We start from the raw sequence: 16,083 nt of genomic DNA on the forward strand, positions 1-16,083 counted from the left end.
TTTTCTTTCGGCCACCCACTACACCATTTGTAACATAAAACAATAGAATTTTATTTTTCATTTAATCATGTTCATTTTCAATTATACAGTCCACTCCAACCCAATCAGCCAACCAAAAGTGAAGTGTGTCTTACAATGCAGTTGAAGGTATTCTTCATACAACATTGGATTGTTTGTATCGTATTGTTTTTGTTTTATGTACATCTGTATTTTATGTATTTTTATAAAAAATATTTACTCTTGCCATTGTTACTTATTTTTATTCTTATCATTGTACCTTATCTTTGTATTTTTTTTCTTTTCATTGTATCATTTTGTATCTTTTTAGCCCTGATGAAGTCCTGCAAAGTGGGGCGAAACGTCGGAAAATAAGTAGTTGTAAACTATTTTTGTTTCTCCTTTGACCGCAACCCTGACCATCTTCTTATATATCAATTTTTACGGTCAACTATATATACATATATTTAATATATCAGGTGCTTTTAGTTGACCATAGATGGAGTGTAAGGAGAAGATGGTCGGGGAGGAGAGTGGTGCGGTCAGTAGAAATTAACACAAATAAGTGTAACTTAATTTATTTATCCTGTCTTTTCAAATTAATAAAAAATTAAAATACACTAAATTAAAAAAAGTGAAATAACCACCATAAAAACATGAAAAACAGAAACAGTTTAGCAAGAAATTAAAAAAAAATTACAAGTAATATTACAAGAAGGTAATTTGTAATACAGTCAGAGTAAGAATTTATCCAAAAGATAAGAATTAGAAATATTATTAATGGAGATAAAAAATAATATATGTGATAAATCAAACAGTGCTTTATGTAAATAATGAAATTAACATAATTATATATTAATTAAATAATTAAAAATGTGTGGAAGGAAATGATGTAAACAATACTGTGAGTAGATATAAAATATATAAGTGAAATTAATAAAATAAAAAAGTAATATTTAAAGTTATATAAATTAAACCGGGTTAAGTAGTAAAACTAAAATTATAAGAGGTGATGAATGAAGTTAATAACATATAGAAGGAACAGTGAACAATGGAAGAATTGAAGAAAAAATAGGGGTAAGAGATGAGAAGAAAGAAGAAGAAAAACTAAATTAATCTCAGAGACTTACTTGACTTGATGTAGATGACGGTTACAATTAAATACCCCTAAGGCCACTAGAGTGCACAGCTTTAAAAAGTATATAACTTCAGATATCACTTTGTTATTTTGTTAATTTTACCTCTATGTTTTAATTCTTCTTGCTGTATCATTTATATTGCTTCCTTCCATAGAGGTATTCATGATCTTTAGTTTAACATGTTAAAGCGAATTAAACGGAAAAAGTTATGTTAAATGGAGAAATATTTCCTTCTTTTACCATGTTAAAACGATATAACATATAAGATGGTAGAGAGTCGTTACTATGTCTGTTAAATGGAGAATGATGCCACGCAACAGACCAGGTTTGTCACCGTTTTGTTTGTAGTTTTTTAGTATTGTTTAGGATGTTTTTAAAACTAATAAAGGAATGGATGACAATGATAATAATGTAATGACAGTTGTCAATTAGCTCATCTTGACTCTCTTACTTACAAGTTAGAAGATCTTTTGTATTAAATAAGATAGATTTTTTGTTAATGTTTATTTATGGTTGTTATCTTGTTTGATTTTTTAGCTCTGATGAAGGCCTTAAATTTAGCCTGAAACATTGGCAAAAATACTATAAGCTAAACTATTTATGTTAATTTCTACTGACTGCACCCCCGACCATCTTCTCCTCATGTTATATTCAATATAGAAATAATTCAAAATTAAATAAAATGAAATGTTACACTTGTTTGAGTTTACTTTCTGTACATAGTGTACTTATTCCTCAATTAGTTTGTTGATATATTTTGTTTTTAATACAGAGATGTCGAAATTGGAGATGTAGTTACTGTTGGGGAATGTAGACCTTTGAGCAAAACAGTACGGTTCAATGTTCTTAAAGTCACCAAAGGAACAGGTGCGAAAAAGGCATTTAAGAAATTTTAACAAGTATCGTGGTTGCTTAACTATAATATTTCAATTAGGAAACATTGTGTGTGTTTAAGTTAATAATTATAAATTCTACATATTTTACTAATCGTTTTGAAGCTTAACTATCAGTGTGCCATTATTATTATTATTACCATTAAGCTTTAAATTTTGTGCCATTATAATTAATTTGTATCTTATTAATTAAAATAAAAGAGGTTTCTCCATCTTATTTTATTCAGCCCTATTACCTTTTACCTTGAATGATCTAAATTTGCTGAAATACAGGTTTTTTGAACATTCATTAAATACATTAAACATTAAAATAATCAAGCTTGTTTTAAAAGGGTTTTTAAAATATAAGCACTTATACTGTTCTAATGCATCTTGAAATGAACCACAGTATATATACACCCAATTAAATGTTTCTAGTTACTATGCTAAAAAAAAAATCAGCATGACATGGCTGGTGAAATTTATTATGGTTAATCATATTTGGCTTTCTTCTCTTTAATTGATCAAAACGAATCAAAGATTTATTGATACTAACTTTAAATGAATTTTCTCCTATATTTTGGGTAGTTTCATGGAGGGATGGAGGGTTTTAGTTGATGCTTTAAAAGTTTTGTTTATTTTTTTATGGGTAAAAATGCTAGAATAATTTGTAGCATTAGCCCTATTTCACTTTTAAATTTTTTTTTTTATACTATCTAAACAGGAAGTGGTCATCACTTAATTTAATCACAGCATTGTTTCTAGGAGTTGCCACTAATAAACAAATGAGTAAGTAATTTGAAGGTAGCTGTACAAAGCTCATACTTTAGTTTTCAAATAATATATTCCTTTAACTTGTGCTAAAACTATTAAATATTTCTTTAGTTAAATAAAAGAAATCATAACAAAAAATTTAAATAGTTTTGAGAAAAAAAAACAGTTTTTACTGCTTTTGAGAGAATTATGTGTATAACTTATAATGACTGGTAAAATAACTTCTATCATGAGGCATCCCTTCAGCTCATTCCTCGTAATACTCAAGTAATTCAAAATCCATTGCTTTGTTGTTAAAGGTCGAAAGTAATTGATTTTCAACTTAGCCCCTTTTTGAGAGAAATCCTTATTAACAAGAAACAATGCTGCCTAAATACAGTGGGTTGATATAGCAAAAAGCAAATTAATATATCTTACTTGAAAAAAAGTGTGTTTTGTTTTTTTCGAGGGTCGGTGGAAATCTTCAAAAGACATGGATAGGCCCATACCTATCTATGTATGGGATTATTACCCACTAAAACCACTGCCCTACCCCTGTTCATTCCTTTCCACGGGACCGCCGCTAGGCATTACTTCATGGAGGGAAATGACTGAGTGCCGCCTCGCTTTCTTCACATGGTTTTCACGTTTCCATGCTAGTCATGTCTTCAATCCCTCCCTTCCTCTTTCAACCTTTTCTTGAGGACGACTGTGGTGAATCTCTTCACTGCGTTCCAGTGCTGGTCTGAGAGTAGCATATACCACTTTTTCTGGTGTGATGCGTCCTACACACACTCACTAATTCACTTCTTTCTGCTGCAAAGCGAATGCAAGTGAAAAACATGCGCTCCATGGTTTCTTCGACAGTCTGACATCCAGGGCATTCTGCGGTGTTGTCCAGTTTGAAGTGGTACTGGTAGGCTCTAAAGCATCCATGTCCGGTCAACAATTGGGTTACATAAAAATCTGCCTCACCATGCTGGTGGCCATACCACGTGCCCACATCGGGTATTAACCTGCGAGTCCACCTTCCGGAATCTGTCGTCTCCCAACATTGCTGCCAGTGGTTGATGGTTATTTTTTGCTCTTCCTCTCTGGAAACATGTAAGCGTCGTCCATAGTGCCTGCTTCTTTCTTCAACAAAGAGTTCCACAGGCGGCATTTGGGCTATCACGCACACCGCTTCATAGGAAACAGTTCGAAAAGCACTAACCATCCTTAAAGAAACCCTGCGATAAACTGAATCCAATTTTCTCCTGTATGATCTGGTAACCATCACTTCTTTCCGAATCGGGGCTGCATATGACATAATGCAGTAGAAACAACAATAGCAAGGAGCCTTCAGTTACTTTCTCTGGGACCTCCAACGTTTGGCATTAGGCGTGACAAAAAGGATGCTACTTTAGCAGATTTGGCGCTGATATACTCTGTGTGAACATTAAAGCCGAGATGTGCATCGATCATGACTCTTAGGTATTTTAAGCAAGACTGGGAACAAATTTCGTGCCTACCAACCGTGACAGTGATGGACTCAGTCTGCTTCCTGGGAGTTACTAGGAGAACCTCGGTCTTGTGATCTGCAAGTTGTAGGCCTACCAAAGATAGCCAACCTTGGACCGTAGCAACAGCCTGGTTTGTGATGAGGGTAACTTCTTCTAAGTGCTTCGCCACCACTAAAACTGCAACATCATCTGCGAATCCCACAACTGTGGCTCCCTTCAGCATTGTCAATTTGAAGATTGCGTTGTACATCACGTTCCACAGAAGAGGCCCTAATACCGAGCCTTGTGGGACACCACCAGTCACCTTGTATCTCCTTTGGCCAATGTATGAAAAATAAAACAGAACTCTATATTTGAAGTAGTCTGTGAGAACTCTCATAAGATAGGCTGGCACCGCCATAGTCTGTAGGGCATCTATTATACAGGTCCATCTTGCAGTGTTAAAAGCATTTTTAACGTCTAGGGTGATGATTGCTGCATAACACTTAGCACCTCCCTTCCATCTTGCTCCTGCAATTGCTGTGCGGGCCATCTCAACTACCAATCCAACAGCATCTATTGTGGATCGCTCTTTACAAAATCTGTATTGAGCCCGCGAGAGGTCATAAACTCCCTCCATGAACTCTTGTGGCCTGAGGGAAAAGATTTTCTCGAATGCCTTACCCATAGTATCCAATAAGCAAATTGGACGATAGGTTGATGGGTCTTCCAGTCTTCCCTTACTCTTTGGAATAAGTACGAGGCGCTGTCTCTTCCAAGGTTTCGGGATTGAGCCTTCACGAATACAAGAACTAAAGAGATTGATGAAAAGATCTGGCCTTTTCCTGAGAACCACCTTCAGAGCCACATTAGGAATTCTGTCCAATCCTGGTGCCCTGCCATGGTGTAGGTCCGAGGCGATGTCCTCTAACTCTTCCTGCGTGATTTGTGGAAAATCCGTTGTATATGTATTGTCTATACAATTAGTATTCGCCTGTTCAGGGAATAGTATTCTGACAATACTGTCTACAATATTTGGTCTCGTGGGGAGCTGCATCGTTTCTTGAGTGATATTTTGTTAGGTCTACCCCATGGGTCTGCATCCACCTCATCACAGAGTTCTCTCCAGCATCGTCGTTTGCTTTCTTTAATAGCTTGTCAGAGGTTCCTTCTAGCTCTTTTGAACTCTTCTTATAACACAGGAAAAGTCTCGCTTGCTGGTAACATCTTCTTGCTTGGTTGCAACACCGGCGAAGATCGTTAATAATATCCGTCCACCAGTACACTGAGGAATGATGTTTGCCAGGCTTTGAACAGGTCATAGTTGCATCACAAGCCCCAGATATAAAAGAGATCAGTATACGCACCTTTTCCTCAGCTGATCCTTTCAATTCACACTCGTACTCTAGCATTAAAGTGAACGAGGCGCCATCGAAAGTCTTCATGTTCTAGCCACTGGTTCTCCATCGACATCTTTTTTTTTTTTGTTGGCGTATCCAGTGTAATCAATATAGCCTGGTGATCACTGTTTGTATAAAATCCACAAACCTTCTAAGTTGCGATCCGTTACAGATGACCCTGTAATCCACTAAAAACCACTCACAAAGATCAAATCGATGATAGATGATTTTCCTGCTCTGGTGAACGTCGGCTTTGTTCCGGTGTTCATAAGGAATATATCAATTATTTGTTCGAAAGCATCGAAAAGAACTTCACCACGTCGATTTGTTCACCTACTTCCCCATTCAGTTGCCCATGCGTTGAAATCACCCACTATGATAGCCAGCTTATGGCAACTAGCCTCTAAGACAATGCGATCCAACAAATTTGCAAAGTCTTCTATTGTGATGCTGGGAAAGGCATAGCAGCTAAAGATGTACACGTTGTTGATCTTTGCCCATACAAAGTCAGAGTGCGATGTAGTATTCACTTCCTGAATAGCTTGGGAATTACAGGCCCTAATAGCAGCTTTACCACTGACATCGGATACCCACGATTACCCATCTAGATTTTTATATTGTTCGCAGAGAATAGCGACGTTGATGTGCTGTTCCCGTACTGTTTGGTAAAGGAGATTCTGTGCAGCTTCACAATGGTTCAAATTCAGTTGGAGTATTCTCATCTGCGATGTTGAATTTGCATCATTGTTCTCAATGCTGAATGGAAAGCTGGACACTTACTACTTCCGCTGGGGTGGTCAGCATCTCCATGCGCATTGCGGTTTCTGGTCACAATCACTAGCTTTGTGACCTGCTTTACATACAGTTTCGACATAGAGAGGTCCTATCCTTTCCAACATAATCCTAGGCTATATGTCCTTACTCCTAGCAATGGAAACACTTTGGAATTCTAAGTCTTTCACATATACGGCTAACAACAAGGCCTACTCGAACCTTTCCTTGAGCCATAACCTTCCCAGCTTGGAGAACCGGAAGTGAAATAACCGCTGTTTGTGTACCTCCATAGGCTTGACGGATAGATTTCACTGCTGTGTTAGGCACTGAATCTTCACCCAGGAGAGGTTTTAAGGCCTCTGCAACCTTCTCTTTTGTGGTGAGAGCATCCAAATCTCGCAGCTCGAAAAAGGACTCCTCCATCCAAGTTCGGACTTCCGCCCCTTCACCAAGCACTCCCTCCATTGAGCTTTTTAGTGCAGCAAGAGATTGCTCTTTCCTCCGGTCCAATTGGAGTAGCAGGTCACCTTTATTAATTTTCCGGACCTTGGTGATTGAAGAGGCCATCTCCACCATTGCCGGATCTTCTCTTACCTTTTGCAGGACATCTGCGTAGGACTGGCTATCTGATATTTTTACAATTATGGCATCGGGCCTTGGAGGCTTGGGATGAGGTTTCTTCCTGGATCTTTTTCGTACTTCCTGCCATTGCTCCTGCTGTGGTTCTCCATGTTGAGCTACCGATCCCTGGGGGTGTTCTATGTTTTGGTGCACAACTTTTACATTGGGTTGGGCGGTTTTCTTCATTTTCCTCCTTTTATCGTCCACCAAAAAAGGTGTGGTAACTGTCCCCTCGGTTTTAACTGTGTTTTTTCTCGGTGGACTTATCTCCTTAGTTTGAGTGTGGCCATCTGCTGTTTTGATAGGGAGTGCAGCTGTTTCTTATCTTGCCATGTACATTGTTCTTGGAGCGAATAAAGGAGAGTAGCTCTTTAATCTTGCTCCCAAGATTCTGCATCACCTCTGTTGTGGTTAATCTTGTGGTATTAGATGCTACAACGGCCAAGTCTCCCACCATTGCAGCACTGTGGTCGTATGATGACGACACCGGGGAACCCGCTTTCGCATTCCCTACTGATGCCAGTACTGGGGTTCCGTGCCCCTGCACCGTAGCATAATTGACATTATTTTTCATCACAGAATTTTTATTTTTCGCATTTTGTACCTCCTGCCAGGTTTTGAAACAGCCGCTGACCATTACACCGCCTATTCTAGGAACCATCATGCCTGGATTTGAATCTAGTTTTACTCCACCCTGGGTATTCTATTTCCCCGGTTCTCGCCATATCTGGTGAGAATCCCCCTATCCACCACCTGAGAAGGCGCCCAATGGGAGACTAGCCACTCCACACGGGTGTGTGTTTTTTTATATGGTATAGTGGTATGGATGATGATAATAGAGAGACTACACATGTGGGATCACCAATTTCTATGAAACATTTTTAGTAGGTCGAAAATTATTAGATATATGTCCAACAGTTCTTGCAAATGGGGTGAAGAAAAAATTAATTGTGGCAGTCTTGGGACTGGCCAACAGAAGTGATACTTCTGTAATTGAAATAATGTATTAAAATTTTATTAATAATGGATATATGTTTCCTCTAATAGCATAAGGCAGAAAGTAGTAGTATAGAATAGCTAGTCAATTCTAGCAGCAAAATTTTATATTATAATAGGAGAAAATAATATAACAGGAGCTCATTCAATTGGACCGGCACTGCTAGGATTGCTAAGATCCCTCCTACTCTCCTATTTCAATATAAAAATATTTTTGAAAACCATCCTTCTATGCCCATTAATTAAAATTTTAAATTCTTTGCAAAATTGCATTATTTCCTTCCTATTTTCTTCTCTCTAATCTATCAAAATCACTGGAAAGCCTTGTACAAAAAATGTTTTCTGACTTCTTACCCAAAGTAATCTTCTCTTCTTAAAATGATCCATGACCTCTATATATTTACTTTACCAGGTTTATACTTTCTGTTTTAGCTCTGATGAAAACATGCTTTATGGGTCGAAACATTCGTCATTAATAATTAGTTGAAACTATTGATTTTCATGACAACTATTTTTGTTTTTCTACCATTATTTTTGGTATGAAAAAATCTTTAAACCTAGTTTACTTAGTAAATTAAACATTTTTCTAGATATATTTTTCTACAAAAAACAATTATTCCTTAACTTTTCCATTTTTCTTTTAATCTGTATTGTAAATTAAGTAAGTTGGTGGAAGAGCCATATCACTATTTTCTGAATCTAAGATTTGAAATAATAAAGTTTTAGTATGTTTTATTTGCTTCTAGGGCCCATTAAATTAAATGTTTTGTTTATAATCATAAAATTCTTTCTTGAGACTGGCAATTTTTTACTAAATAATTCAAAACATTATCCAAATTATAGTCTCAAAACTTTTATTGTTTTTACACGTCCAACGTTTCGGCCAATTCGGCCATCTTCAGGGACAATCTTAATTCACTATGAAACATATTATTTAATATTTTTCCAAACACTTCATACAGGCTATTCTGCCCAGGTCAAAACATTTTTATCCAATAAGTCAAATATCCATTAAATTTCACAGTCAAAAATATTTTTCATTTTACCACTATCATACACTTTTATTATAACCTTACTTGTACAAGTAAGGTTATAATAAAAGTGTATGATAGTGGTAAAATGAAAATATTTTTGACTGTGAAATTTAATGGATATTTGACTTATTGGATAAAAATGTTTTGACCTGGGCAGAATAGCCTGTATGAAGTGTTTGGAAAAATATTAAATAATATGTTTCATAGTGAATTAAGATTGTCCCTGAAGATGGCCGAATTGGCCGAAACGTTGGACGTGTAAAAACAATAAAAGTTTTGAGACTATAATTTGGATAATGTTTTGAATTATTTAGTATTAAATGTTTTGGTTAAGTGTAGACTTTTTTCAATGTGGAATCACCTAAAAAAGTTTGATCAAAATTGGTTAGGACAGGTCATGCAATCCCTATGTCAGTTAAAATGTAAAGGACCCATTATGAAAATCTTTAAAGTCCATCCTATTTAAACAATAAAAAAATGTTATTTTAGTTTATTGATCAGTCACTTACTTGGAACTAAACCCTATAGAAGCCCCTTTTACAAATTACTGATTAGAATAGCAATGCTATTGTTTATTTGGGTGCAAAAATAAGGTAACATTATAAAGTAAAATTTGCAGAAATGAAGTTAACAATTCTGTTTCCTCAGTACATTAATTTGTGTATTGAGGGACTTTATTTGTTTAATGCACCTCATTGTTACCTACATATATTGATTTTCCTACATTTTTTATGTTATTTTATTATCTATCTACAATATCCATACTATAATGATGTAGTTTTCATTAATTAATCTTCTACTTTAAGACTACATGCCATATATTACTATGGTTTTGTTTGTGTATATAAATATTATTGTATTACAATTGTTTTATAGATTTTAGACATCTCTAAAAAATGTGAAAAACACAAAAATATTACTCTTAATGTATTTATTTTAGCAAGTATATAATCAGTTACAGTTTTATGTATTTATGTGACTTAATCCACATTTTAATTATGTTTGTTACAAATAATGTTGCTTTTTGTTTTAGTATCTTATTTATATATTTTCTAAATATTTGATATTCAGATTTAGAACATTGTTGGATAATTTAATCCATACTGAAAAAGAAGTGCTGATGGTGTACGCAAAGGAATTAATCTCTTATCTCCTTCTTTTGCTGTAATCATGAAGTACTCTCTTCCATTTATTTTTGTTTGAACTTGGTTCGGTATTGCAGCATTTTTTTCAAATTCACTGGGGATTACAAACTTATTGTAATTATTTTTCAATCTTTGTAATTTATTGGATTTACTATTAAAACTTCTAGTTGCACAGTATGTCCAGAGCAACTCAATGCAAAAAACAATCAATGCTCCAGAGAACCCTGCTAAGACAACAATATATGTAGTAAATAGGTCAGTATTTCTTAACTTTCTTTCCTTATTACCAAGATTGAGAGGACAAATTGTTGTGTCTGGAAGATCTTCATTTAATAAGTGTTTCAATATTCCAGATTCAACAAAGACTTGAACTCTGAAAAGTAATTTTCATGATTGAAAAATTGTTGGTTACTTGAATATTTTACTTTAAAGAATAAATTACTAATTTTCAAGTTGCCATGGTTACAGTTATAATCAAACAAGATATCTTATATTCTTTATAGGTTTTATTTTCACAAAGAAATCACATAGATTGTAATTAAGGATTTTCTTCAAAATAATAAATTAACTGTCCCTATCCAAACATTTGATGATTATTTACTGTTCTATAGCATATAAGATTAGTTCTTATGATCTAAAGTAGACTGATTCAATGTAGTAATAAACTTACATAGGGTTAAACAGCTCTGGTAAACGACTCCCTTTTGGATAGGCAAAAGCCAATGACCTCACTAGAAAAGGATACTGTGTCAAAGCAAATGAACACCTTTTATTTTCATCTTCCCCCTCTATAGTTTTTCTTTTATAATCATCAAACATAAGTCTATTTAGCGTATCAGATGTGTCTAAGTATAACCAACCTAAAAAAACAAAAATTGTTATAAATGTTTACCGTGATAAAAAAAAGAATAATTATCTGGTAATTTGTATTTGTTTTTCTGTATAATCAATTGTAAATACCATCATATAGCATTTCTAAAACATGATTTTCACTACTCGTATCTATGAATCTTCCATTTCCTCTCCTAACTGATGATAAAAGGACATTTAAATCACCATCGTCTTTATTCTGAAACCATCAAAGTATTGAATGATAATTAAGCAGGTATGCATTCTATTTTTACCGTATTTCAGGAGTGCCTGGATTAAGATTCAGTGCATGGAAATTAGGATTTTTTCTTGAATTAATATCTTAGCTTCAAAGGAGTGTTCTTCATGAGAATATAATCAACATAGTATTGAAAGATTTTCCTACTTAACTGTGATTCAAGTATAATAGACAATACAAAATTGAATAAATGATAGAACTTGGTAAGTGTGAAGATAAATCAGCTGTTTTAATATCTTACCAATCACAATCTACTTTAAATCCCAAACATAGCCAGTGTATCAGATTCCTCAGATCTGTGAAGTGTAAACCGTGTGTATTTTGTTGAAGTTTGATTAAGTTATCTGAGTATTTCTTAATGGTTTTATTTGAAATTTGATAACATAGATTATGAAGGATATGCATTATTATTCATTGTATGAATCAGTGTAATGCTGGAACCTCTCATTGTATATTTGTAAATATTTGTCTCATGTTAATGTTTATACTACTAATTGTATATATGTAACCTGTAGATATCAAAGAATATAAGTTTTTTTTTCATTTCATTTCATTTTTTTAATATTTTTTCTGAATTATGTTCAGCCCCACTAATGTGTAATCTCTCCTGATCCCCCTAAGTCCCAGTAAGATTTCTTCAGTTTACTTTATTTCTTGAGCTAATATAAGATCTGCTTGGAGCTTTAAAAGCTAGATAAACTATTCTTCTTAAAGTTATATTTTCATTTCATTAATAATGCCAAAACATTATTTGGAATTCCTTATGGGTTTATTTACAAAACAACTGTCAATTATGTGCATTAAAGATAAAACATTCTCACTGTCTATTAAAGTGTAATTTGGAAATATAACACTAAACATTATAGTTAAGGATAGTTATCCTTCCTAACAATTACAAGGGATTTACATAACTGTAGTTTTGGGATTTACATTACCATAAATTGATTATTGAAATTAATATAAAGTCTGCTTATAATTCTCTATAACACTAAAAAGTACACTTTTTTTTTATCTTCCATTGCAAGTTTGCAATTGATGCTTAGGTTTCTCAATTTTTGGAGATGATGAGAAAAGTAATAACTAAAAGTGGTGTAGTAGAGCACATAATTTGAATAGAGCTTTGGAACTAAACTGGGAAATGATTTGGTTACTCCTGAGGGATAGCTGTTGAAGAGAAACCAGTTCTATCCTTATGAAAGAATGAAATTAATACGGAAAGAAAACCATGAGGGTCAGAGACATTGATGGTATTACTATTGGGCCGTTTGTAGCTGAGGAAGTTAAGCGACTGTCTCATGGCTATCAGTTCAAATCCGGCCTGGGGGTCGCCTTTTTTCAATTCTGTGGCAGTCCCACATAATGACTTTACCCTCACCCATGGTTAGAAAATGATAGTTATCTCTAGACAATCCCTCCATATGTCAGAAAATTATATTATTATTTATATAAAATTATATTAAAAAAAAGGTTTCATTACTTTTTTGAATGTCCAATTCTCCTAAATATCTTGAGAATCGATATATGACTAATAAATATTCCTCATATAATGGGTTGTACCGTTATGACAAGAAACTTCTGTTTGAATGTGTAATATAAACATCGAATTAATGTTTATAAAGATCCAAGCAAATCTGCCAAAATTGAGAAACAAGTGAAAAGTCACCACTTTTATTTTAATGATTTCATCTAATTTTTTTAATTGAAAAAAATTATTGTTTTTGTTATTTATATCCTATGAAACCGATATTGGTGTAAACAACTTCTGTCACATTTAACTCATAAAGAATAAATTACTAAGAGGATACCTTTCTATAAAATCTATAGAAATGATGTTATACTAAATTGTCTTCCAAATACTATTTATTTAAACTAAAGTAAAAAAAAAAAAAAGATTTTGTTTTTCTTTTACTAGTTACTAATTATAATAAAGCATGGATAAATATAAACTATAAATACATTTTCACCTTTGCAATCAATTATTAAGCCTCACCATTCCAGACCACTACATCCTCACTTCCTTTGATGTTGAAAGTTTATTTACCAATATCCCCATAGATAAAGTCCTATTTTTAGTAGAATCCAATTGGTCAACCATTGAACCGCATACTTCCCTAGACCTTTCTTCTTACCTCAAGTCTCTCCAACTTTGTTGTGAATCCGGCTACCTCACATTCCAGGGTCAATTTTTTAAACAAATTTCAGGCTTGGCTATGGGTAATCCTCTAGCCCCCGGTCTTTCCAATATCGTACATAACGATTTACTCAACTCCATTATTCCACAGTTTTGCCACGACATCATTTTTATTAAAAAATATGTTGACGACCTTCTCTCAATACTGGATCCTAATAAAATCACCGACATCTTATTTGCTTTCAATTCCTACCACCCGCGCTTACGTTTTAAAGTTCAATCAGAAACAAACAGTTCACTACTATTTCTTGACCTCCTCATCATAAAAAACACCAATAACACTGTATCCACTGATTGGTACACAAAACCTACTTACTCAGGAAGACTTCTAAATTATCACTCCGAACATCGTTACCATCAAAAACTAGACACAGCCAAAAATCTTATTCATCGTTTTTTTCTCTCTCTGATTCCAAATTTCATGATAATAACTATCTCCGCATTAAACAAATCCTCTTAAATAACAATTTTCCTCACAAAATCATCGACAAACTCATTTACAATTATGAAAATCGTACCCCCTTTACATCTAATTCACCTCTATCTCTTTCCATCCCCTTATACAGATTATTACCTTACATCCCTTTTCTTTCAGATAACATCCATAAACACTTGCGTTCTTCTATCCCAAACCTCCGCCTCGCCTTCAAAGCTCATAACAAACTTATTTTTATTTACTCCTATCTTAAAGATCCTATTCCTCCTCAATACCGTTCTCACGTTGTGTACCGTATCCCTTGTTCTACTCCTAATTGTAACGCATCTTATATTGGTGAAACAAAAAATTTACTCAAAGACCGCATGACCCAACACAAGTATTCCATATCTTCCTGTAACTTCAATGCTTCTAAATTATCTGAACATATTTTAATTTTCAATCAGTCTTTCGATTTTGATAATACTTCCATTTTAGCCACCGTTCCTAACCATGATAAATGGCAGCTATCCGAAAGTATTTTTATACAATTAGAGTCTTCCCCTGTTAATCACGAAACTGACAAACAAAACCTGTCCTTAGCCTATTCCCAAATTATTAATTTATTAAAACACCACTAATATTTTTTAATATATTTTTTTAAAATTATCCGTTTTACATACCCACTACATATTTGTACATTTTAATATCTTTTGGCTCTCATAATTTACAATTTTATCTCAACGTTCGTTTTTTGACTGTTGGCTTTCTGTTTATCTAACGTCTTTGTAGACCTGCACTCTAACGACTATTCCTACAATTTCAAACAGTTTAGCAGAAATCTCTGCCTACAACTGTAAGTTATTTTTCTCTCTCTTATCTTATCCCTTATTTCTTCATTTCCTATTCTCCATATTTCTTCTTATTTTCTATAACATTGTTTTTACATACTCCCCGTTAATATATCCGTTTTTACACGCCCTTTATATATTGATACATTTTATTACTTTTCGGATTCTGATTATTTTACACCTTTTTATGTTGGTTTTTTTCTTTTTTTACTTTCACATTGACTATTTTATCTCTATGATCTTTTGACCTTTAGATCTCTGTTTATAATAATAATAATAATATTTTATTTATTCTGGGACGAGTCCCTTTAGAATAATACAGAGAAATCGATAGATGAGGGCTGAGGAGCCTCAGAGATACTTAAAAAAATACAAAGGAATATAAACAGTCATTATAAAAAATAATTATAGGTTACTTTTTCACTTTTATCAGTTGAACAATAAAAAAAAAAAAATGAATAAATAAAAAAGAGAAATAAAACGATGTAAAAATAATTAAGAATGATATAATAGTTAACATACATATTTACAATTTTATGGGGTCTGAATGGATAAGAAAAGATTGAACAGGCGGGATTTAAAGGTCGGGAGGGTATTGGAGCGACGAATGTTGGAAGGAATGGAGTTCCACAAGGATGAGGCTCGGAAAATGAAAGATCTATCGAAAGCAGCGGTTCGGTGGGCCCTTGTGTATAAATCTGAAGACCGAGAACTTGTATTGTGGGAACGAATAGATGATTTGAATTGAAGGAGCTCGGAGATGTTTGAAGGACGGCGGGATTGGATGACTTGGAAGATGCCAGGAAGTACTTACGACGGTAGGAAGGATAAAGCCACTTCAACTCTGCATAAAAACGGGAAACAGAGGCGTCCCTAGGGATCCCGAAGATGAATCGTACACAGCAATTTATCAAACGCTTTAATTTTGCAAAGTTTATGTTACGTCTTTTGCCGACCTGCTCTCTAGCGCCTTTTCCTGCATTTATAACAATGTAGCCTGGATTCTCCTATAATCTTACTCTCGCATTTCTTACTTTCTTCATTTCCCTTTCTCCATTTATTTCTTCTTATCCCCTGTTCTTTCCTAATTTCTTTAACTAATTCTTTATAGATTTTTTCCACTGTATCACTTATTTATTTCTCACATTTATATGTATATAAATAATAATGTAATCAATCTACTACTGTCTTTGTTCATAGTTATTAATCAACTAATTTATATTTTCATTCCATTATTATGTATATTTCCAAATTTTTAGTCTATTATTTATTTTATTTTATATATTTGTAGTTATTTATTTTTATT

At 33.8% G+C, this 16,083-nt stretch overlaps 2 protein-coding genes across 3 annotated transcripts in view; one reads left to right on the top strand and one right to left on the bottom strand.

Annotated features, from left to right (window-relative positions):
- Positions 1-2,246, top strand: part of LOC106681937 (small ribosomal subunit protein uS17) — a 26,486-nt gene extending 24,240 nt beyond the window's left edge. Inside the window, exon 4 of the mRNA XM_014422533.3 lies at positions 1,909-2,246. Coding sequence (XP_014278019.1) covers positions 1,909-2,032 — 124 coding nt within the window. The 3' untranslated portion in view covers positions 2,033-2,246. The remainder of the gene's footprint in view (positions 1-1,908) is intronic.
- A 7,433-nt stretch (positions 2,247-9,679) lies between these two features.
- The window catches only part of Ir76b (Ionotropic receptor 76b), a 54,390-nt gene continuing 47,986 nt past the window's right edge, over positions 9,680-16,083 (bottom strand). The window contains exons 7-9 of one of the 2 annotated variants that reach the window (XM_067050236.1): positions 11,173-11,281; positions 10,883-11,072; positions 9,680-10,585 (exon numbers count right to left, since the gene is read on the bottom strand). In XM_067050236.1, coding sequence (XP_066906337.1) covers positions 10,141-10,585; positions 10,883-11,072; positions 11,173-11,281 — 744 coding nt within the window. In that variant the 3' untranslated portion in view covers positions 9,680-10,140. The remainder of the gene's footprint in view (positions 10,586-10,882; positions 11,073-11,172; positions 11,282-16,083) is intronic. The other variant, XM_067050241.1, reaches the window with a different exon arrangement.

Source organism: Halyomorpha halys, unplaced genomic scaffold (assembly GCF_000696795.3).
Source record: "Halyomorpha halys isolate HHAL.00 unplaced genomic scaffold, Hhal_1.1 Scaffold375.1, whole genome shotgun sequence".
In the NCBI taxonomy this organism is placed as follows: Eukaryota; Metazoa; Arthropoda; class Insecta; order Hemiptera; family Pentatomidae; genus Halyomorpha; species Halyomorpha halys.